This window comes from Maylandia zebra, linkage group LG9 (genome assembly GCF_041146795.1).
Source record: "Maylandia zebra isolate NMK-2024a linkage group LG9, Mzebra_GT3a, whole genome shotgun sequence".
NCBI classification, from domain to species: Eukaryota; Metazoa; Chordata; class Actinopteri; order Cichliformes; family Cichlidae; genus Maylandia; species Maylandia zebra.
This window is the reverse complement of record NC_135175.1, coordinates 27,155,767-27,178,289: the sequence shown is the minus strand read 5'-3', so window position 1 is coordinate 27,178,289 and position 22,523 is coordinate 27,155,767. Positions and strand designations below refer to the sequence as shown.

The 22,523-nt window shown below is 41.0% G+C and overlaps 2 protein-coding genes across 12 annotated transcripts in view; one reads left to right on the top strand and one right to left on the bottom strand.

Moving 5' to 3' along the window:
- Window positions 1–1,359, bottom strand: part of abi1a (abl-interactor 1a) — a 50,733-nt gene extending 49,374 nt beyond the window's left edge. For 2 of the 10 annotated variants that reach the window (XM_076888277.1, XM_076888279.1), the window contains exon 1: window positions 1,109–1,359. In XM_076888277.1, coding sequence (XP_076744392.1) covers window positions 1,109–1,225 — 117 coding nt within the window. In that variant the 5' untranslated portion in view covers window positions 1,226–1,359. The remainder of the gene's footprint in view (window positions 1–1,108) is intronic. The other 8 variants (XM_076888281.1, XM_076888278.1, XM_076888280.1 and 5 more) reach the window with 6 other exon arrangements.
- Window positions 1,360–3,203: 1,844 nt separating this feature from the next.
- Window positions 3,204–22,150, top strand: acbd5a (acyl-CoA binding domain containing 5a). Of its 2 annotated transcripts, XM_004551897.5 has the most exons (14): window positions 3,204–3,352; window positions 3,685–3,813; window positions 4,056–4,176; window positions 5,454–5,526; window positions 5,785–5,902; window positions 5,994–6,026; window positions 6,268–6,510; window positions 6,605–6,796; window positions 7,163–7,257; window positions 7,344–7,554; window positions 7,765–7,967; window positions 20,204–20,263; window positions 20,406–20,515; window positions 20,854–22,150. In XM_004551897.5, the coding sequence occupies exons 2-14, from the start codon at window positions 3,717–3,719 to the stop codon at window positions 20,864–20,866; spliced, it is 1,569 nt and encodes a 522-aa protein (XP_004551954.2). In that variant the 5' UTR covers window positions 3,204–3,352; window positions 3,685–3,716; the 3' UTR covers window positions 20,867–22,150. The 2 variants fall into 2 exon arrangements, with proteins under 2 accessions (XP_004551954.2, XP_004551955.2); XM_004551898.5 differs by lacking the exon at window positions 5,994–6,026.
- Window positions 22,151–22,523: the final 373 nt, after the last annotated feature.

Sequence of the window (22,523 nt, the reverse complement as noted above, 5' to 3'; positions counted from 1 at the left end):
TCACATTGGTGCTCTGTCTTTTTTAGCAGCGGCTCACCACATTTGCTAGTGCCCTAAAAAAAGCAAAGCCATTGGTGGTTATTAGACTTTGTAATGAAGTTGCAGCATGGTAATCACGTCACATCACATCCTGGCCCACATTTATTCTAGAAAAAACAGCACGCAGACACAGTAATACTCCCTGTATTAGGTTACAGTAAATTAGCTGCCTTGTTATGAAAAAGAAACCTAGCAGAAATTAAAGCATGAATAATCTGAATGAGGGATTTCAAAAAAAAAAAATCAATACTGCCAACCTTTATTGACCAACTAACAAGGACTTTATAGTCTTCTCTGCTTCACAACCCAGCTCCAAGCCAACTATATTATCCTGAACAAGCTGCTTTCTGCACATTCTATGATTTTACAGTACATTTAACAGTTTAGAAGTAATGCAGCAACAATAAACATCAGAGCATTTGCACTAAGTGCTCGCAAGTCCATAATGTAGACAGTATAGCATCACTTTAACGTCCCTGAAGTATACCAGTGGGGGGCTTAAACTGTTTTTGTGGTATTAAATGGTGAGTTTATTGACCTTAAGGAATGTAAAGGGCTGCTACGTTCATGTGGACTTGTAGTTATACTGTGGCTTTCACTTTAACGCACGTAAACCCAACTCACTACTAAAGCAACGAAACTGGTGTAACTTTGTCCTCGAAATAAAACTATTTTTAGGATAGGGTGTAACATAATCAATGGCCTGCCTTAAAAAAAACACACACACACACACGGGCCTTCCTTATCAGCAGTGACAGTGGAGGCAGTTTAGAAGCGAGCCAGTGTACTACTAATTTTTTTGTTAAAAAAGAAAAAGTAGACACACCCTCTGTGTAAACGGAATGAATGTGATCAATGGTGCGGGGCAGACGGGGGCTCTTTAAAACGTCCCACGGCCGTAAAAGCCCCGTGGGTAAAGTGTTATCACAGCTCCGAGCTTTTAGGGATCATTTGACGAGCCAGTCCACTTCTTTATCCACGTTTCCTGTCCCAACAACCATTCAGTCCGGAGCTTTCCGCGACAAAAGGCGGACCACAGATACAACAACCCTGTGGCTCACTCACTTACCTGGACATAATTGTTCTCGCAGTAGTCTGCTACTCTCGTCAGGTTTTGGTAACTCTCCACGAGCGCTCTTTTACCGGCCGGAATCTCTTCCTCTAACAACATTTGTAGCTCTGCCATCTTAACATCTCTCCGCAGAGCCTCCCTTCCCTCTCTGCCTTTCCTTTGATTGAAACAGCCACCAGCCCAGCTCTGCCTCAAAAAAAAAACAAAAAAACCTTTGCCTGCTATTGTGGGATTCCTGCCTGCCCTCGCTTTGGCTTAACGTCAAAGCGAAGATCGTGTGTACTAATGAGGAGGATCACTACATCCGCAATATTGTGTACGAACATTTTACTCTCGATTTTATTTCATTTTAATTCAGCACAAGGAACAGGAGAAACAAGTGTAATTGAGAGTATTTGAGATATATTAGGAAAACATTTGTAGAAAAAAAAGCCAAATTGATAATTTACAGTGAATATATGTATTTGACCAGTTTTACTTAGAAATTTTAATTCACTTTGGATGAAAATGGTAATTTTGGAATAAAGAAAGTAATTTTAGGTGAGTTATTATTTTATTTTTTGAAGGAAATGGTGCAGAATAAAACTTTATCTTACTGCAGTATATTCTACAATATTCTAAATGGCAACATTTTTATAACAACAGAGAAAATGCTACATTTTTAAAATTAATAGAACATTTTTAGACATTTTAAATTCATTGTTGTGACAGTACTGAGCAAAATTTTGACCCAGCCTTCATTTCTAGATATTTTTCCTGGAAAATGTCAAACATGTTATTGAAACATGAGCGAACATACATCCGAAATATAGCATGAAAGACAGAACCAGTTTGTACAATTATAATACGCTTGATTGTCTTCTTTTGAATGTTTTTTTGATGAGTCCAGTCTCTTTCGGGGTTTTATCTTCTTTCTTTTTTTTAAGGACAAGACTTCCAGACACTGTTTATCTGCTGTTGATCGCTTTTTAGGCCTAGCACCTCTTCTTTTGTCTTCCACTTGTCCTCAATTTTTAAGGGTGCACTGCACACTGTGCTGAGTTTTTAGGTTTTTGGTTCAAAAATTCTATTTATGCCTGTCAAACTGTGTTATCTTTGGGATTTTTTAGATGAGACTAAAAGTAAAACAAGTGCCTAAAGACACTATTTAAATTTAAAAATTGGTTCTTTACCGGTTTGTCTGTTATTCATTCATTTTCATTTCATTCATTCATTTATTTGTTCATTTCAGGCACAACAAAAATACATATATTGAACATAAAGTGCACAAAAAGTTATGCATAGATACAACAGTGGGTCCTCTCTTGAGTTGGGCTTCTTTCCTTATGCTTAAATGATGCACAGGTCAGTTTTATAAGGGGTTTAATGAACAGGAAAAAAATCCTCAGCAGCCCATACCCAAAGAAAAACTTAGAAAGAATTCAGAAAGCCTGGGGAACTTTTGCTCAAGAGCACTTAAAAATAATAATACAAGAACATCTGGCTACTTGAAAGCAAAATATAAAGAATTTTGATTTGATTTGAAGAAAATATTTATTTTATATATGTTTTAAGCATACCTCTAGCCCTGAGTTCATACTGAACCACAGATACAGAAAGATACATACCTATACAGATGTGGGAATATATATTAGCAGGGTATTTATATGTAATGTGTATATGTAATGTAAGTCCACTTTACATCAGAATGTATGTCACGAGGTGTGGACGAGGAATTAGGTAGAAGAATATTGCATGCAGTTATTGTAGGATCGCGTTCAGTGTCGCAGCTTTAGGGAAGAAGGCGTGTTTCAGACAGATAAGATAAAGGATCTAAGGACAAAGTGAGAGCTCTAGCTTTTTTCTGCTATCGACCTATCAGTTTTCCAACGAAGAGGGAGGGGGAAAGAAAAAACATGGATCTGTCTAGAGCATGTTGGGATATGTAGTTTTGCGTGTCGAACTGTCGCGACATGAGTTTGTGTTTTCAGCCATAAGAGCGAAATAACATTATATATTTCACTTCTCATCAGCTTTCTCACTCGTTTGACTTTAATATGTTGTTTTTATATCCAAACCATATTTTCACAGTTTGTTTTGTTTGTTTGCTTCATGTGGACGCAGAGGATTGTGGAGTTTGTAGGCGCCGTCGATATACAACAATAAGACTACAATTCCCACAGTGTGTGCTGTTCATGGCGTCTGGTCAAGGGCTAATGACAAGTCGCCTTCTGACAAACAGATAGGCCCGTGATTTTAACGGTAAGTAACGACGGTTTTAAGCGGTTTTTTTCCTCGAAAGTGTGTCAGCGTAGATACCGTTTAGCGGGAACGACAGTGTCGCTAAAGCTGTGCCACACGTTAAACGTTGTGTCCTAGATATCCAACTGGCTCAGCCTCCTCCTACTGGTGGTCGTAACATATTGTAGACAGTTAACTTTCAAGTATAGCTGGTCGCATTAGCGTCGCAAAAGTCTGCTCGTTTGCAGACGAAAACAAACCAAACTGCTGCTCCGAGCTAGCATAAATGCTATAAACAAACGCTTTTAACGTTTTGTTTTTGCAGTTGTCGTGAGTTTGTTTACTGCTTGCAGGTGTTGTTGTTGTGCTGTCTGCGAGTGACACGATGGAGGTGGAGAGCGTCCGCGTGGAAGATGAAGGGCGCCTGACCCAGATGAGGTTTGATGCCGCCGTGAAGGTGATCAAGAGTTTACCCCCGAATGGTGAGTGAACACCTCACTCGAAGCTCTCTTTCTCTCTCACACACAGACACACATATATACACACACAGGCCAGTTCAACCAGCTCAGCTACCCCCGGGCAGGTGCGGTGCAGCAGCTTGTGCGCTTTAAATAATCCACTTTGTCCCCAAGCCATCACAGATTTGAAAGAAATAGAAATCAGCCACAACTCTGCACGTGGAGGGTAAGGCTTTTTTATGTGATGAGAGTTTTCTTTTCCTCAGGTCCCTTTCAGCCCTCCAATGACATGATGCTCAAGTTCTACAGCTACTATAAACAGGCCACTGTGGGACCATGCAGCATACCCCGACCTGGCTTCTGGGATGTAGTTGGAAAGGCGAAATGGTAAGTTAGGGGGCGGTGGTGGTTGTGCGCTTAGGATTCCTTCAGAACTCAATTCTATGGGGAAAAAAATTTGATTTCAGGGTATAAAAGGAATAATTTGTGCCAAGAGCAATCAGTATACTAAATAATGAGATGCTGTGTTGCTATGATTTGTTTGATTTGTTTATGGCTTGGTGAACCAAAGACAATTTTCCCTCGATGTGTGTAATAAAGTCTATTCTACTCTATTTCTCCTGCACTAATGGTGTAACAGGAAGATGCATGCACTTCCCCACGCTCCTTGTTTTAAATCTATGTGGATCAGTGTACTTTTAAGAATAGTCCCCCAGACACAAACCCTGTTGCTGTAATGTTTTATCATATTTTATTATTCTCTGACGATCACATCAAGACAGCTTGTGATATTCAGAAATGAAAATCTCACTCTGTTAAGCTCAGGCTGTGTCAGGTGATCTCTGGACTCATTAAAATATATCAGTTACCTCTTACCCACAAAGCTGGACAGTTTCTCTCAAGGAGGGGCTTGTACCTGTGTGTTTTCTCAGTCCTTACACATGCTGGATACTGTCTGTCATTAAGCATTGAGTTTGATCACAAACCTTGAAGCCCTTGCTCACCATGATCTGCTTTGTCCTTCTGTAGACTCAGATATAGCTATATTCTTATTTGCAAGGCAGTTTTTGATCTACTAGGTTGGTCAAAAGAAGTGCGGGATGTTACTGTTTTTGGTCTCAAGACTTATTCCTTCTGTAGTCATTTAAATGTTTAGATTCAGATAACTTGATTAATACCAAAAAGGTCAATTTGTTTGTACCTGTTAAGCATCTGGTCTCATAAATGAATTTTAAAGGACTTTGAGGCAGTTGCTTGAACTCTCCTGCCCTGTTTTTGGCCTGGTTTCTACGCAGCTGCTGATTGCACCGCTGCCTGTTCTGCCCAGGACACCCTTGAAAAAGTTATTTTTAATCTTAAACATGATATTTTCGTGGTTAAATAAAGGCTAAATGAACACGTTTCATGGGTAGGTACAGTTTCTAATGAATGTTTAAGTGTCTGTCAGACTGTGATCCAAAGTTAGTAAATTAGTTTGTGTCCTCAAATAGTCTTTCCATATTGACTCAGCTGAAAACTGGAACTGGCACAAAGGCCTTCAAACACACTTTTGCTGACACATGACATTCTCTTCTGTGTGTTCCACCTTATAAAATTATATAACAGTGCATGTTTTCTTCTTTCGCTTGCTTTTGTTTATTTTATTTATGTATTTATTGTGATAGGGATGCCTGGAATTCTCTTGGAGAAATGTCCAAAGAAGAAGCAATGGCATCCTATGTTGATGAAATGAAACTGGTACGTTTGCCGTCCATCTCCCACCTCTTGAAGCACCTTTTTAATCTGTCCGTGTTTCATGTCCTTGTGTGTAATCAAATGACACAAGCCATGTGAAGAGTAACACAGATACATTGCCTTTACAGTCATCTGAATCAGGAATAACCCTGTTACACCAAATAATTTATGCCGCAATACCGGTACTTTGAATTTAAAGCACTTCCTGGTTGTTTGTGACTGTGATATTCTCATTGTGCTCGCTCTGGATTTGGTTTTCAGATCCTAGAGGGGATGCCCATGACTGACGAGGTGGAGGAGCTGTTAAAGGTCCTCGGCCCGTTCTACGAGCTGGTGGACGAAAAGAAAAAGATCGCGCAGATATCAGACCTGAGCACAGGTTGGTGTTTCCTCGCCAGGTGGATTGCCCACACGTTTTACTTTGTGATGTGGAGTTTAACCTCTTTTTTTGCCTCTTGTTATACGCTCAGCCCGTTTGACTCAGTTTGCTAGGCAACTGGAAGGCAAGTACATTACTGTGTAAACACACGGGTCTGTTGATATACTTTACTTCCTGTCTGGTGTTGTAGCTCAGATGCTTTGAGTCCTTATTAGCAGTCATAGAAAGCTTGCTTGTAGCTTACCACAGTTAAGGTTCCCCTTACAATCAGAAATGGACACATTTCATTTTAATATGTTAACATCTTAAGCAAGTATTCGTGAGCTTATAAAATTCTTTCTGTTTGTGTGTGTGTGTGTCTGTAGGGTTTGGCACAATGATGAATTCAATGGCATCAAAAAGTGTCGCAAAGAGCATTGTTAGAAACATGGAAATGAACGGCACTCTGGAGACACGGCCTGCAAGGCTTAAACAGAAGGAAGTGAGGTCAGAGGAAGATGCGCTGCAGGATGATGATGAGGAGGAGGAGGAGGAAGATGACGATGAGGAGGATGAAGAGGAGGAGGAAGAAGAAGAAGAAGAAATGGTGACAAGGGAGGTCAGAAAAGGTAACAAAGTTGCTCCTTTTGAGTATGAATATCTGAAATGACATTATTACATGTTAGATGCAGATTTCCTCTATCTTCTATATTTTTTCCACAGACAAAAAATCTGGACCATCACAACCAAAGAAGAAAACTTTAGCTAGGAGACAAAAAGCTCCGCTGTCAAACGGTAAAGTCGCTAACGGGGCCACCCATCTGACCAATGGCAGTCATTCCAGAGCTGCTCTGAACAGCGACAAGTCCCAGGAGGGTTCACTTGGCGAGCCTCTGCTCAACGGACACAATCCAGGTAGGAAAACCGATATTCCAACATAGGGCTCTGTTTCAGCCCACAGTACATCCCTACAGCGGTCCAAAACAGTCATTGAGGACTCACCAACACTCAAGCTGTCTGAGCACCATGTGATCAGATAATCTGCTAAGCTTCATTCCCAGAGCTGCAGCACACATTGAATCTCAACACTTAACACATCCGCTGCTCCTGGGACAGGCTTAATGGAGAAAATTAATGGTTCTGTAGAAACTGAGGAAAAAGCCCCTAATTCAGTGAACTTCCTCTTTGTCACTCTGGTAATTACAGTGCAGACTAGTCATCATAATGGAGAACAAGTCTTGAGTTTTGTGTGCCCTTTTGCCCTCTTTGTAATGACATTAGATCCAAGTGTAGCTGCGTCTGCACCCAGTCACCTGACCAGCGACTCAGACAGCGAGGTGTACTGTGACTCTGTGGACCAGTTCGGACAGGAAGAGGCAAGTAAAAACTTAAACATCACAGAAATATCAGCTGGGTTTAGCCAACTGGACTGTTTTTTACTCATCTTGTTGTTTTTTTGAAGAACTCGGAGCATAACCGCTCTCTGGATGATTTGGATGAAGAAGAGAACCACCTCCAGCCGCCTCTGGAGGAGAGACGGGAGACTCAGGAGGATGTACAGGGTCCATTGCAGGTTGTCAGATGTGGAGGAGAAGATGGAGAGGCAGGTGGAGCAATGTCACAGAGGCTGAATGTGACTGTGCCTGGTGGCTCTTCAGTCAGAAGAGGAAGGGGTAAGGCTGCATTCACAGGGTTTTACACTCACATTTAAATGTTATGAAATGCAATCACAAGGATGACAGCATGATTCTGTGGAGCCGGCAGCTCTGTGTGGCTTTTGTTTTTCCATTTAGTGGCCTTTCAGTGTCACAAAGACTGTCATTCCATTGTATGCGCTGACACCCGAGCATGTGTCAGTTATTCAAATTCCGTTCTATTTTTAGGCTCCAGGTCTCCAGGCCTTCGCTCTGGTTCTCAGATGCCCATGCACAGTGCTGGAGATGGAGACGGGGGCCACTGGGGAGGTGCAGGAACACCTGGAGCGAACCTGAATGAGCAGATCGTCGTGGCGCTGGCCAGACTGCAGGAGGACATGCAGAGCGTCCTGGAGAGACTGCACACACTGGAGGCTCTAACTGCAAGCCAGGTCTGATGATATTCAATGAAAGTGACTCGAAACAAAAAATACAATGTGGCTTCTTTGAGGCTTAACTAAGAAAAAATAATAGATAACATCAAGTGTTATCTACATCTTTCCACTCTGTGTGAATACTTTCTGGTCTTTATAAGCAAGTTAAATATAACACTATTTTTTTAAATATAAACATAGCTGTGTCAATGTCATTGATCGTTGATCAGTAAAATAACAACCTTTTATTTATTTATTTATTTATTTATTTTTTTCCTGATGTAAACAAGGTAATGGCTAAATAAAAATTAATGCATAAAGAGAAAACTATGATAAAGTGCACATACACTTTTGTCAGCGTATAACAATGAGATGAAAATAGTCTGGCGAGGTGACAGCCAATCAGAGCTAAGTAAGTTGTGTAGAAAAAAAAAAAAAGAGTAAGCTCACCTTCTCTTTTTTTATTTTTTGCCTTTTTTAAAAATGTCAGTATTATTTTATTTTTATTTTATTCATCATTTATATTTATTTACAATTTATTTAAAAATAATAATTCTTTGAAAATTAATCTAGTGCAGTAAGGACAGACATGCATATTTGACTCGACTAGGCATACGGACACATTTCACATTTGATGTCAGGAAAAAAACTTTGTAAGTCATGTGAAGCTCTCCTCTGTAAAAACACGGCAAACTTTTACAACTTTTTGTTTTATTTAACTAAATCAGCTTTAGATTTAAGCGACAATAATCACACACACACACATAATCTTATGACATTTTAGTCAAAAAACTATGACTAAATCTAAATCAAAATTTCCTGTCATAATTACACTATATGTAAACTTAGAACTATACTGCAAATGATTAAACTACTCGTGGTGGCTTTCTGCGGTTTAGACTGCAAGGCTGACAGCAATGTTAAGCTATCTATGGTGAGTAAAATGAGCTGGCAATGGAATTTGATTGTACTACTCATTTTATAATGTTTAGGCAATTTTAATTATCTTCAGTGATCTATTAAATAAAGTAGCATCAGCTACAGGACTGGACAGCTGGCTAGTGACAGGATAATAACTTACTGTAAAATATTGAAGAAGACAAAGTAAACAAAACTTGAAGCTAACTAAGTAACCTCTCTATACAGTAGGTGCTTTCTTATCATAATGCTACAGGTTTATTTTTATGTGTATTTCATTTTAACAGGAAGCTGGGATTGTGCAAGAGTCTCCTGTCCAAAATTGGCTGCAGTTCAAACAGCAGTGGTTACACTTTATACACAGTGACATTAGGACAGAGAAGGGAAACACAGGTGGTCATAGTGTCATAAATAAAACAAGTGAAAGGCAACAGTTTGAAGAGCTGAATTCAAATATGATGCACGTAGTGGTGAATTATGCTAAACTACATGGATTTTTTTATATAAATTATATATAAGAACTGGTCTTTGTTTCAAGAACCAAGAACCTTGTCTTAATAAGACTATTGACATAAAACAGCAGTGCAGTGGTTAGCACTTGTTGTGTGGAGTTTGCAGGATCTCCGTGTGCCTCCGCGGGTTTCCTCTTTGTATTGCTGCTTCCTCCCACAGTCCAAAAACAGACATGTTCAGTTAATCAGTCATTTGTAATTCGCCGTTGATGTGAGGTAGATGAAATGCATCTGGCCATATTTTGCTGTATTGAATTCATTAGGACGATCAGGTATCCCACTTCAGGTGGGACTGAATATCATTCATTTCCATCCTGTCTCACACATTTAGATAATGTCCCATATTTTGATTTACTCTAATATTAAAAAGTTAACATGGCCTGACAGACACTTTTCATCCAAAACTGCAGGTTAACCTGTCACCATCTTTTGGTGCCAGTGGAAAAGGACATGGAATAATAAGGACTTAAAGGCTACTTGCAAGTGGATAAGGCCAGTAACTCACAAGAAATGGTTTCTGAGAAAGAGATGTTGCAGATTTGTAGACGAAGTGGAAAAGCAGCTGAAATAATAGTTACTGGGAGAGATGACTCTAAGAAAACAAACAGAAGTTTGTATCATATTCAGGATGTAGCACAGGATGAGTTCTGTGTGTATAAAGCAAATAAATATATATTTTTTTAGCCACGGTCCAGACCTTGGACACAAAGAACCTTCAGCTTCTGTTGATGCTTACTGTTTACCCAGAAGGAGTTTGCAAAAGACATTCATTTAAAAGTTAGCTTGTTGGAATCCGCTAACTGCTCCGCTTAATAACATTTACAAAAAGGAAGTAAAATTTTTGCAAAAAAAACCAATATCAATTAAAGCTGCAAGCAGCGTTATGAGGGCCCTCGCACCCCATCGCGTCGAGCCACGCCCAACACCTACAACCAGCACCTCCGATCTGATGTCACATTGATGGAATTCATGCATTTAACCACCAGCTAACATTTCATCTCATTCAATCATCATTATAGTCGTCCCACTAGGTGGCGCTCTAACCATTACTGACAAATGGCATAACAAACATTTCCTAGCTCGTGTCTCATCACGCCTGCGACCTTTGGGAGAGTTTGGACATTTTGATTTTGAGTGACAGCAGATTACTGCTTTTTGGCGAGTGATTCAAACTCTAAGTGCCGCCATGACAACCTCGTTTCCCTGAACGTAAAAAGCTTCGCAATTTAACATCACAAAGGTCTTTAGATTCCACACACTGGAGATTGGTTCAATATGATGAAATCCCTTGGAGGAGTTCGTCAAAGAACGGTGCCTGGAAAGAGGGGAAAATGTTGCCAAAATTGCACATTAATTTTAAAATGGCTGACTTCCTGTTGTATTTGGGATATTGCTCCAAGAGACTTTTTTGTACATCTTGATATCTCCTATAATCTTACCAGGTTTCAGACTCATACATAAAACACAGAGCTGGGGCTGTGGTTTTGAAATTTTGTAGGGGGCGCTGTGGAGCCATTTTGGGATATTCAATGAAAATGATCACATAACAACAAAGCCTTAAGCACATTGGAGGTGTGGGCCAAATTTCAAGACTTTTTAAACTTTCCAAGCCCCTCAAAAACCACTTCATTTTTCATGGTGAACAGCGTTGCCACCAGGGTGCGCCGTTCAGTATAAAGTCACAATTTTTGCACTGCAGCATCATGAAGGACTGATGGTGACATTCACCGCTTTTGAGGTATCCACAATGAACCTGTGAAAATCAGTACAACAAAGTGTAAGACATGACATTTCCTGTTCCCACTAGGTGGCGCTCTTCATATTCCTGACAATGGGCACATCAATTTGTTCAGGGCGGGTCTGATATCATGCCTGTAAAGTCTGGTACTAATCAGACTGGATTTCATGGAGTTATACTAATTTGTTTCTTCATGGCGAGATATCAAAGTTCGCCATGCTGCTGAGGTCACACCATTTCGTGAAAAGTCACAGTTTTCACTGTACCCCAAGACCAACTCCTTACGCCTTTCCTGGAGAAATTTGAGGCTGCAGATGTCACCCATCACAATACTGTACCCCAAAGTGTAAAACATGACATTTCCTGTTCCCACTAGGTGGCGCTGTCGCTGACGTCAAATATGGCAGTTGAAATATGTTCAGGGCTGGAGCCTTATCATATGTGTGCTCTTTGGTCCAGATCGGAACATGTATGACAGAATGAGAGGCAATAAGATTTTCATGGCGAGTCATCGAAATTCGCCATGGCGCCACGGCCTCATAGTATTGTGAAAACTCAAAAGCTCCGCAATTTAACATGGCACAAGGGTGTAGTTGACACTGTCCAAATTTGAAGTTTATAGGACCAAATCCCAAGGAGGAGTTCGTTAAAGTACAAGGCATGGAAATGGTAAAATCAGACCCAAAATCTCACCTTCAATCCAAAATGGCGGACTTCCTGTTGGGTTTAGGACATTGCCATAATAGACTTTTTTGTTCGACTCTGAACGTTATATAGGTGTACCGACTTTCAAACGTGTAGGTCATACCCATACCGGGGGCTCGCGTTTTTCATTTTTCTAGGTGGCGCTACTGAGCTAATTTTCCCTGGCCATGTCTGGGAACATTAAAACACGTAAATTTTCACCAGACCTGACGCGTGTGCAAAATTTCATGAGTTTTCGAGCATGTTTAGGCCCTCAAACGGCCAATTCATTTGCCGGAATAATAATAATAATAATAATTAAAGCTGCAAGCAGCGTTATGAGGGCCCTCGCACCCCCGGCACGTCGAGCCACTGCCAACACCTCAAACCGGCACGTCCGATGTGATGTCACATTGATGGATTTCATGCTTTTAATCACCAGCTAACATTTCATCTTATTCAACCAGGATTATAGTCATGCCACTAGGTGGCGCTCTAACCATTATTGACAAATAGCATAACAAACATTTCCAAGCTCGAGTCTCATCACACCTGCGACCTTTGGGAGAGATTGGACATTGTGTTTTTTAGTGACAGCAGATTACTGCTTTTTGCGAGTGATTGAAACTCTACGTGCCGCCATGACCACCCCGTTTCCCTGAACGGAAAAAGCTTCGCAATTTAACATCACAAAGGTCTTTAGATTCTACACACTGAAGAATGCTTCAATATGATGAAATCCCTTGGAGGAGTTCGTCAAAGTATGATGCCTGAAAAGGGGGGAAAATGTCATCAAAATTACACATTAATTTTAAAATGGCTGACTTCCTGTTGGATTTGGGATATTGCTCCAAGAGACTTTTTTGTACATCTTGATATCTTACACAAGCTTACCAAGTGTCAGACTCATAGATGAAACACAGAGCAGGGGCTGATGTTTTGAAATATTGTAGGGGGCGCTGTGGAGCCATTTCGCGCTATTCAATGAAAATGGTTACATAACAACAATGCCTTCATGCATTTGGAGGTGTGTGCCAAATTTCAAGCCTCTATAAACTTTCCAAGCCCCTCAAAAGCCACTTCATCTTTCATGATGAACCGCGTTGCCACCAGGGTGCGCCGTTCAGTTTAAAGTCACAATTTTTGCACTGAAGCATCACGAGGGACTGATGGTGATATTCACCGCTTTTGAGGTGGCCACGATGAACCTGTGAAAATCAGTACAACAAAGTTAAAGCCATGACATTTCCTGTTGCCACTAGGTGGCGCTGTCCGTATTTCCGACAATGGGCACATCAATCTGTTCAGGGCGGGTCTGACATCATGCCTGTAAAGTCTGGTACTGATCAGACTGGATTTCATTGAGTTATACTAATTTGTTTCTTCATGGCGTGACATCAAAGTTCGCCATGCTGCTGGGGTCACACCCTTTTGTGAAAACTCATAGTTTTCACTGTAACCCAAGACCAACTCCTTAAGGCTTTCCTGGAGAAATTTGAGGCTGCAGATGTCACCCATCACTATACTGTACCCCAAAGTGTAAAACATGACATTTCCTGTTCCCACTAGTTGGCGCTGTCCTTGATGTCAAATATGGCAGTTGAAATATGTTCAGGGGTGGAGCCTTATCATATGTGTTCACTTTGGTCAAGGTCAGAATATCTATGACAAAATGAGAGGCAATAAGATTTTCATGGCGAGTCATCGAAATTCGCCATGGCACCACGGCCTCATAGTATTGTGAAAACTCAAAAGCTCCGCAATTTAACATGGCACAAGGGTGTAGTTGACACTGTCCAAATTTGAAGGTTATGAAATGAAACCCCAAGGAGGAGTTCGCAAAAGTTCGAGGCATGGAAATGGCAAAATTAGAGCCAAAATGTCACCTTCTCTTCCAAATGGCGGACTTCCTGTTGGGTTTGCGTCAATGGGCCCACAGACTTTTTTGTTCGTCTTGGCATGATACACATGTGTGCCAAATTTCATACATGTAGCTCAAACGATGTGGTCGTAGGGCTGCATTTAACAAGGCATAGGTGGCGCTCTAGAGCCATTTCCCTGTGCTCATATGTAAAACCATTAAAATACAAAATTTTTCACCAGACCTGGCATGTGTGCAAAATTTCATGAGTTTTTGAGCATGTTTAGGCCCTCAAAAAGGCCCTTGTTTCGCCTGAATAATAATAATAATAATAATTAAAGCTGCAAGCAGCGTTATGAGGGCCCTCGCACCCCCGGCGCGTCGAGCCACGCCCAACACCTAAAACCAGCACGTCCGATCTGATGTCACATTGATGGAATTCATGCATTTAACCACCAGCTAACATTTCAACTCATTCATTCGTGATTAGTTAGTCGTTCCACTAGGTGGCGCTCTAACCATTATGTACAAATGGCATAACAAACATTTCCGAGCTCGAGTCTCATCACGCCTATGAGCTTTGGGAGAGATTGGACATTGTGTTTTTGAGTGACAGCAGATTACTGCTTTTTGGCGAGTGATTCAAACTCCACGTGGCGCCATGACCATCCCGTTTCCCTGAACGTAAAAAGCTTCGCAATTTAAAATCACAAAGGTCTTTAGATTCCACACACTGGAGAATGGTTCAATATGATGAAATCCCTTGGAGGAGTTCGTCAAAGTATGAAGCCTGAAAAGAGGGGAAAATGTCGCCAAAATTGCACATTAATTTTAAAATGGCTGACTTCCTGTTGGATTTGGGATATTGCTCCAAGAGACTTTTTTGTACATCTTGATATCTTCTATAAGCTTACCAGGTTTCAGACTCATACATAAAACACAGAGCTGGGGCTGTGATTATTAAATTTTTTAGGGGGCGCTGTGGAGCCATTTCGTGCTATTCAATGAAAATGATCACATGACAACAAAGCCTTCATCCATTTGGAGGTGTGTGCTAAATTTAAAGCCTCTATATACTTTCCAAGCCCCTCAAAAGCCACTTCATCTTTCATGGTGGACCGCGTTGCCACCAGGGTGCGCCGTTCAGTTTACAGTCACAATTTTTGCACTGAAGCATCACGAGGGACTGATGGTGATATTCACCGCTTTTGAGGTGGCCACGATGAACCTGTGAAAATCAGTACAACAAAATTAAAGCCATGACATTTCCTGTTCCCACTAGGTGGCGCTGTCCGTATTCCCGACAATGGGCACATCAATCTGTTCAGGGCGGGTCTGACATCATGCCTGTAAAGTCTGGTACTGATCAGACTGGATTTCATTGAGTTATACTAATTTGTTTCTTCATGGCGTGACATCAAAGTTCGCCATGCTGCTGGGGTCACACCCTTTTGCGAAAAGTCACAGTTTTCACTGTAACCCAAGACCAACTCCTTAAGGCTTTTCTGGAGAAATTTGAGGCTGCAGATGTCACCCATCACTATACTGTACCCCAAAGTGTAAAACATGACATTTCCTGTTCCCACTAGGTGGCGCTGGCCCTTATGTCAAATATGGCAGTTGAAATATGTTCAGGGGTGGAGCCTTATCATATGTGTGCTCTTTGGTCAAGGTCAGAAAATGTATGACAAAATGAGAGGCAATAAGATTTTCTTGGCGAGTCATCGAAATTCGCCATGGCGCCACGGCCTCATGGTATTGTGAAAACTCAAAAGCTCCGCAATTTAACATGGCACAAGGGTGTAGTTGACACTGTCCAAATTTGAAGCTTATACGCCCAAATCCCAAGGAGGAGTTCGTTAAAGTTCGAGGCATGGAAATGGCAAAATTAGAGCCAAAATGTCACCTTCTCTTCCAAATGGCGGACTTCCTGTTGGGTTTGCGTCAATGGGCCCACAGACTTTTTTGTTCGTCTTGGAATGATACACATGTGTGCCAAATTTCATACATGTAGCTCAAACCATGTGGTCGTAGGGCTGCATTTAACAAGGCATAGGTGGCGCTCTAGAGCCATTTCCCAGTGCTCATAAGTAAAACCATTAAAATACAAAATTTTTCACCAGACCTGGCATGTGTGCAAAATTTCATGAGTTTTTGAGCATGTTTAGGCCCTCAAAAAGGCCCTTGTTTCGCCTGAATAATAATAATAATAATTAAAGCTGCAAGCAGCGTTATGAGGGCCCTCGCACCCCCGGCACGTCGAGCCACGCCCAACACCTAAAACCAGCACGTCCGATCTGATGTCACATTGATGGAATTCATGCATTTAACCACCAGCTAACATTTCAACTCATTCATTCATGATTAGTTAGTCGTTCCACTAGGTGGCGCTCTAACCATTATGTACAAATGGCATAACAAACATTTCCGAGCTCGAGTCTCATCACACCTTGGACGTTTGGGAGAGATTGGACATTGTGTTTTTGAGTGACAGCAGATTATTGCTTTTTGGAGAGTGATTCAAACTCTAAGTGCCGCCATAACCATCCCGTTTCCCTGAACGTAAAAAGCTTCGCAATTTAACAACACAAAGGTCTTTGGATTCCACACACTGAAGAATAGTGCAATATGATGAAATCCCTTGGAGGAGTTCGTCAAAGAACGATGCCTGGAAAGAGGGGAAAATGTTGCCAAAATTGCACATTAATTTTAAAATGGCTGACTTCCTGTTGGATTTGGGATATTGCTCCAAGAGACTTTTTTGTACATCTTGATATCTCCTATAAGCTTACCAGGTTTCAGACTCATACATAAAACACAGAGCAGGGGCTGTGATTTTGAAATTTTGTAGGGGGCGCTGTGGAGCCATTTTGGGATATTTAATGAAAATGATCACATAACAACAAAGCCTTAACCACATTGGAGGTGTGCGCCAAATTTCAAGACTTTTTAAACTTTCCAAGCCCCTCAAAAGCCACTTCATCTTTCATGGTGAACCGCGTTGCCACCAGGGTGCGCCGTTCAGTTTAAAGTCACAATTTTTGCACTGAAGCATCACAAGGGACTGATTATGATATTCACCGCTTTTGAGGTGGCCACGATGAACCTGTGAAAATCAGTACAACAAAATTAAAGCCATGACATTTCCTGTTCCCACTAGGTGGCGCTGTCCGTATTCCCGACAATGGGCACATCAATCTGTTCAGGGCGGGTCTGACATCATGCCTGTAAAGTCTGGTACTGATCAGACTGGATTTCATTGAGTTATACTAATTTGTTTCTTCATGGCGTGACATCAAAGTTCGCCATGCCACTGGGGTCACACCCTTTTGCGAAAAGTCACAGTTTTCACTGTAACCCAAGACCAACTCCTTAAGGCTTTCCTGGAGAAATTTGAGGCTGCAGATGTCACCCATCACAATACTGTACCCCAAAGTGTAAAACATGACATTTCCTGTTCCCACTAGGTGGCGCTGTCCCTGGTGTCAAATATGGCAGTTGAAATATGTTCAGGGGTGGAGCCTTATCATATGTGTTCACTTTGGTCAAGGTCAGAAAATGTATGACAAAATGAGAGGCAATAAGATTTTCATGGCGAGTCATCGAAATTCGCCATGGCGCCACGGCCTCATGGTATTGTGAAAACTCAAAAGCTCCGCAATTTAACATGGCACAAGGGTGTAGTTGACACTGTCCAAAGATGAAGCTTATACGACCAAATCCCAAGGAGGAGTTCGCAAAAGTTCGAGGCATGGAAATGGCAAAATTAGAGCCAAAATGTCACCTTCTCTTCCAAATGGCGGACTTCCTGTTGGGTTTGCGTCAATGGGCCCACAGACTTTTTTGTTCGTCTTGGCATGATACACATGTGTGCCAAATTTCATACATGTAGCTCAAACGATGTGGTCGTAGGGCTGCATTTAACAAGGCATAGGTGGCGCTCTAGAGCCATTTCCCAGTGCTCATAAGTAAAACCATTAAAATACAAAATTTTTCACCAGACCTGGCATGTGTGCAAAATTTCATGAGTTTTTGAGCATGTTTAGGCCCTCAAAAAGGCCCTTGTTTGGGGTGAATAATAATAATAATAATAATAATAATAATAAGAAACGGAGCAGATACAATAGGGCCTTCGCACTCTCAGTGCTCGGGCCCTAATTAAAGCTGCAAGCAGCGTTATGAGGGCCCTCGCACCCCATCGCGTCGAGCTACGCCCAACACCTACAACCAGCACGTCCGATCTGATGTCACATTGATGAAATTCATGCATTCAACCACCAGCTAACATTTCATCTCATTCAATCATGATTATAGTCGTCCCACTAGGTGGCGCTCTAACCATTACTGACAAATGGCATAACAAACATTTCCCAGCTCGAGTCTCATCACGCCTGCGACCTTTGGGACATATTGGACATTTTGATTTTGAGTGACAGCAGATTACTGCTTTTTGGCGAGTGACTGAAACTCCACGTGCCGCCATGACCACCCCGTTTCCCTGAACGTAAAAACGTTCGCAATTTAACATCACAAAGGTCTTTAGATTCCACACACTGGAGATTGGTTCAATATAATGAAATCCCTTGGAGGAGTTCGTCAAAGAACGGTGCCTGGAAAGAGGGCAAAATGTTGCCAAAATTGCACATTCATTTTAAAATGGCTGACTTCCTGTTGGATTTGGGATATTGCACCAAGAGACTTTTTTGTACATCTTGATATCTCCTATAAGCTTACCAGGTTTCAGAATCATACATAGAACACAGAGCAGGGGCTGTGGTTTTGAAATTTTGTAGGGGGCGCTGTGGAGCAATTTCGCACTATTCAATGAAAATGATCACATGCCAACAAAGCCTTCATCCATTTGGAGGTGTGTGCCAAATTTCAAGCCTCTATAAACTTGCCAAGACCCTCAAAAGCCACTTCATCTTTCATGGTGAACAGCGTTGCCACCAGGGTGCGCCGTTCAGTTTAAAGTCACAATTTTTGCACTGAAGCATCACGAGGGACTGATGGTGATATTCACCGCTTTTGAGGTGGCCAAGATGAACCTGTGAAAATCAGTACAACAAAATTAAAGCCATGAAATTTCCTGTTGCCACTAGGTGGCGCTGTGGGTATTTCCGACAATGGGCACATCAATCTGTTCAGGGCGGGTCTGACATCATGCCTGTAAAGTCTGGTACTGATCAGACTGGATTTCATTGAGTTATACTAATTTGTTTCTTCATGGCGTGACATCAAAGTTCGCCATGCTGCTGGGGTCACACCCTTTTGCGAAAAGTCACAGTTTTCACTGTAACCCAAGACCAACTCCTTAAGGCTTTCCTGGAGAAATTTGAGGCTGCAGATGTCACCCATCACTATACTGTACCCCAAAGTGTAAAACATGACATTTCCTGTTCCCACTAGGTGGCGCTGTCCTTGATGTCAAATATGGCAGTTGAAATATGTTCAGGGGTGGAGCCTTATCATATGTGTGCTCTTTGGTCCAGATCGGAACATGTATGACAGAATGAGAGGCAATAAGATTTTCATGGCGAGTCATCAAAATTCGCCATGGCGCCACGGCCTCATAGTATTGTGAAAACTCAAAAGCTCCGCAATTTAACATGGCACAAGGGTGTAGTTGACACTGTCCAAATTTGAAGTTTATAGGACCAAATCCCAAGGAGGAGTTCGTTAAAGTACAAGGCATGGAAACGATAAAATCAGACCCAAAATGTCACCTTCAATCCAAAATGGCGGACTTCCTGTTGGGTTTAGGACATTGCCATAATAGACTTTTTTGTTCGACTCTGAACTTTATATAGGTGTACCAACTTTCAAACATGTAGGTCATACCCATACCGGGGGCTCGCGTTTTTCATTTTTCTAGGTGGCGCTACTGAGCTAATTTTCCCTGGCCATGTCTGAGAACATTAAAATACGTAAATTTTCACCAGACCTGACGCGTGTGCAAAATTTCATGAGTTTTTGAGCATGTTTAGGCCCTCAAACGGCCAATTCATTTGCCGAAATAATAATAATAATAATAATAATAATAATAATAATAATAATAATAAACAGAGCAATTACAATAGGGCCTTCGCACTGTCAGTGCTCGGGCCCTAATAATAAGAAACGGAGCAGATACAATAGGGCCTTCGCACTCTCGGTGCTCGGGCCCTAATAAGAAACGGAGCAGATACAATAGGGCCTTCGCACTCTCGGTGCTCGGGCCCTAATAATAATAATAAACAGAGCAATTACAATAGGGCCTTCGCACTGTCAGTGCTCGGGCCCTAAAAATATATAATATATAGATTTCTATGTGGCTTTAGAAATTTAAGATAAGATATACTTCAGTTATCCCAAAAGCTGGGAAATCACTTTGACAGCAAACAAATATAAAAAAAACAGACTAGCTCAATAAAATAGTTTCTTAAATTAAATCTCATAAAGGTTAAATGAATTGCTTAATAAATCACTAATAAAATAAATATAAGTTCTTTCTTTTTAAATGTACCCATAATGACAGATTATGAACTCTTTCTTTTGGCAGGCAAGATCAGTGGCTCTGTCTCCTACTTATGCATCTCCCCCAGTGAATAATAGGAGTCAGGTAAACGGTTGCAGTCTTCATTAAATTTTTGAAAACAATCTACTGAATTTCCAGCTGATTCAATTAATTTAAACCATGTGTTCATTATTAGAAGTTAACAAGTTTCATTTGTAATAGCAATGTATATTTTTTGTCCTCCTAGAAACCGTCCTGGTGGCCTTTTGACATTTCACCAACCAGTTTGGCCTTTGCTCTTATATGGCCATTTGTGGTACAGTGGCTTATCCGCCTATACTTGCAGAGGAGGAGAAGGTAAGAAATATATGGACAACACACATAGTCCAAAATTAGGTGAAAATTCACAACCTGCACTTAACAGACTTTTCCTCGGTCGTTAACAATAAAGATGAGTGAGTGGAAGTTTTTTGGTTTGTTTTTTAATCTTACTAAAATCGTATTGACTCATATGAGGTTCACTCCATTTCTTTGGCTACAGTGGTTTTGCTATAAAGTGCTTAAAAGATTGTCTGACTTTAAGAAGGTTTAAAAAAAAAAAAAAAAAGTCTTTGCTTTTGTAAAGTGTCCCACACTTTTCAGGTATTTCTGATATTAACTAATTTCATTTTTTCCTTTTTCTTTTTCTCCAAAAGACGAATCAACTGAACCCAGTGACACCTTAAATCACCGTGGGCACGACAATAACAAATCCCCAAAATATTATGGATGGGTTGCTAATGGCTGTAACTCTTCCCCTGCTTAGACCCATGGCCCAGTAATTAGCTCTTGCACTATGAAGAAAGCCCCTAAAACTAACGAGAGCGAGGAAGCAGTCTCTCAGGCGCGTTGCAGCGTGGATGTGGAGTCACAAAGGAAGATGAAAGTATGGGCTTGCTGTCTGTGATTATCCAACTGTTTCAAGATGAATCTACTGTATTGGATTTTTTTCTCTGTAAGAAATGGTCTGAGTCCAGCTGTAGAGTAGCTTCTCAATTATTTCCGTAACTGAGATATTATTGCACACAAATCGGCGTTTTCAGCTTAAGGTTTCATTTGATGTTACTAGAAATGTCCCCAATTCCCTTTCATTAGTTGCCCAGGTAATGCTGCTATAGTAAAATATTGTAATTACTGTAGAAATGAGGAATAAATGTATTAATGTACTGAAATGTGAGATTCTTTTTAATTCTAAGTTAATATTTATTGCTTTTAGCAACAGTTGCAATGAAGACGTTGCTGGCCAGCTTTCAGCTGTAAAAGTGAGATTTCTGTTGAAGTGAATGTTTGTGTGTAGGTCAGACCAGGTTCAGGATGTTTTCATCAACGGTTTTGCTACATATCAGTCTGCACATCACTTCAGATTGTTTTGTACTTCAGTTTCTAAATAGAAGAAGTGCCTCAGCATTACAAGGTATTTTGTACTGTAGGCATTATGATTTCTTACATTCTCTTATTGTAGCATAACCCTTGCATTTCTGGACCAAATTCAGACTAATTGTACTACTTAGTGAGCCATGAATTAGCAGAAATCTTCCAATCTGATATCCGATATCTAATGCATAATGTTTGTCACCGTCTGTGTCGTTTATGCATTTTTGTTTTCTGTGTTGTTTCATTTTAATGTGTGAAGAATTTAATTGGGATGATAGTAATCGTGAATTGTTTGCAGAGCAGCGACCTCCATATAAATTGTATACAATAGCTGTACAGTCCAAACAAAAATGCAATATTTTAATTGCATCTGTGTGTAATATGATGCCATATTTACAAAGTATGGCATCTGCATTAGCACTGATCTTTCCAGCGCTATTATGTTTTAATTAAAGAAAAAAAATGCAATAGTTTACCTTTCTACTGAAATGTACTAAGGCTTTCTCACCCTCTCTGCCTGTGGATAGAGTGGTGTTTGCATGTGATAATCTCAGCCTGAAATAAAGTTTTCACAAAGCAGGTTTGTCCACTTTATTTCAAATAAGTGGTTACTTGAGACCTCACAATAAATCTACTATAGCCAGCAACAACTGCCTACACACTGTGCCCACTACACCAGCAGCAGTTGTGGGCCTGAGGATTTCATCCCAAATACCTAAGAGCACTCGGAGTACAAGTGGTTCGCAGGTCGAGCTTTGGATGGGCCTCCCCAGACCATCACTGAACTGGTCATGTTAGATGATTAACGTTCACCTGACTCTTCAACATCTGTCAAATATAGTCAGTGTGATCCTGCTCTCATCTGTGAAGAGAACAGGGTGCAAGTGACGGATCTTTTAGTTCTGAGTGTACATGTAGATGAGCAGTAGGGTGGCAGACCACCTCACAAAAG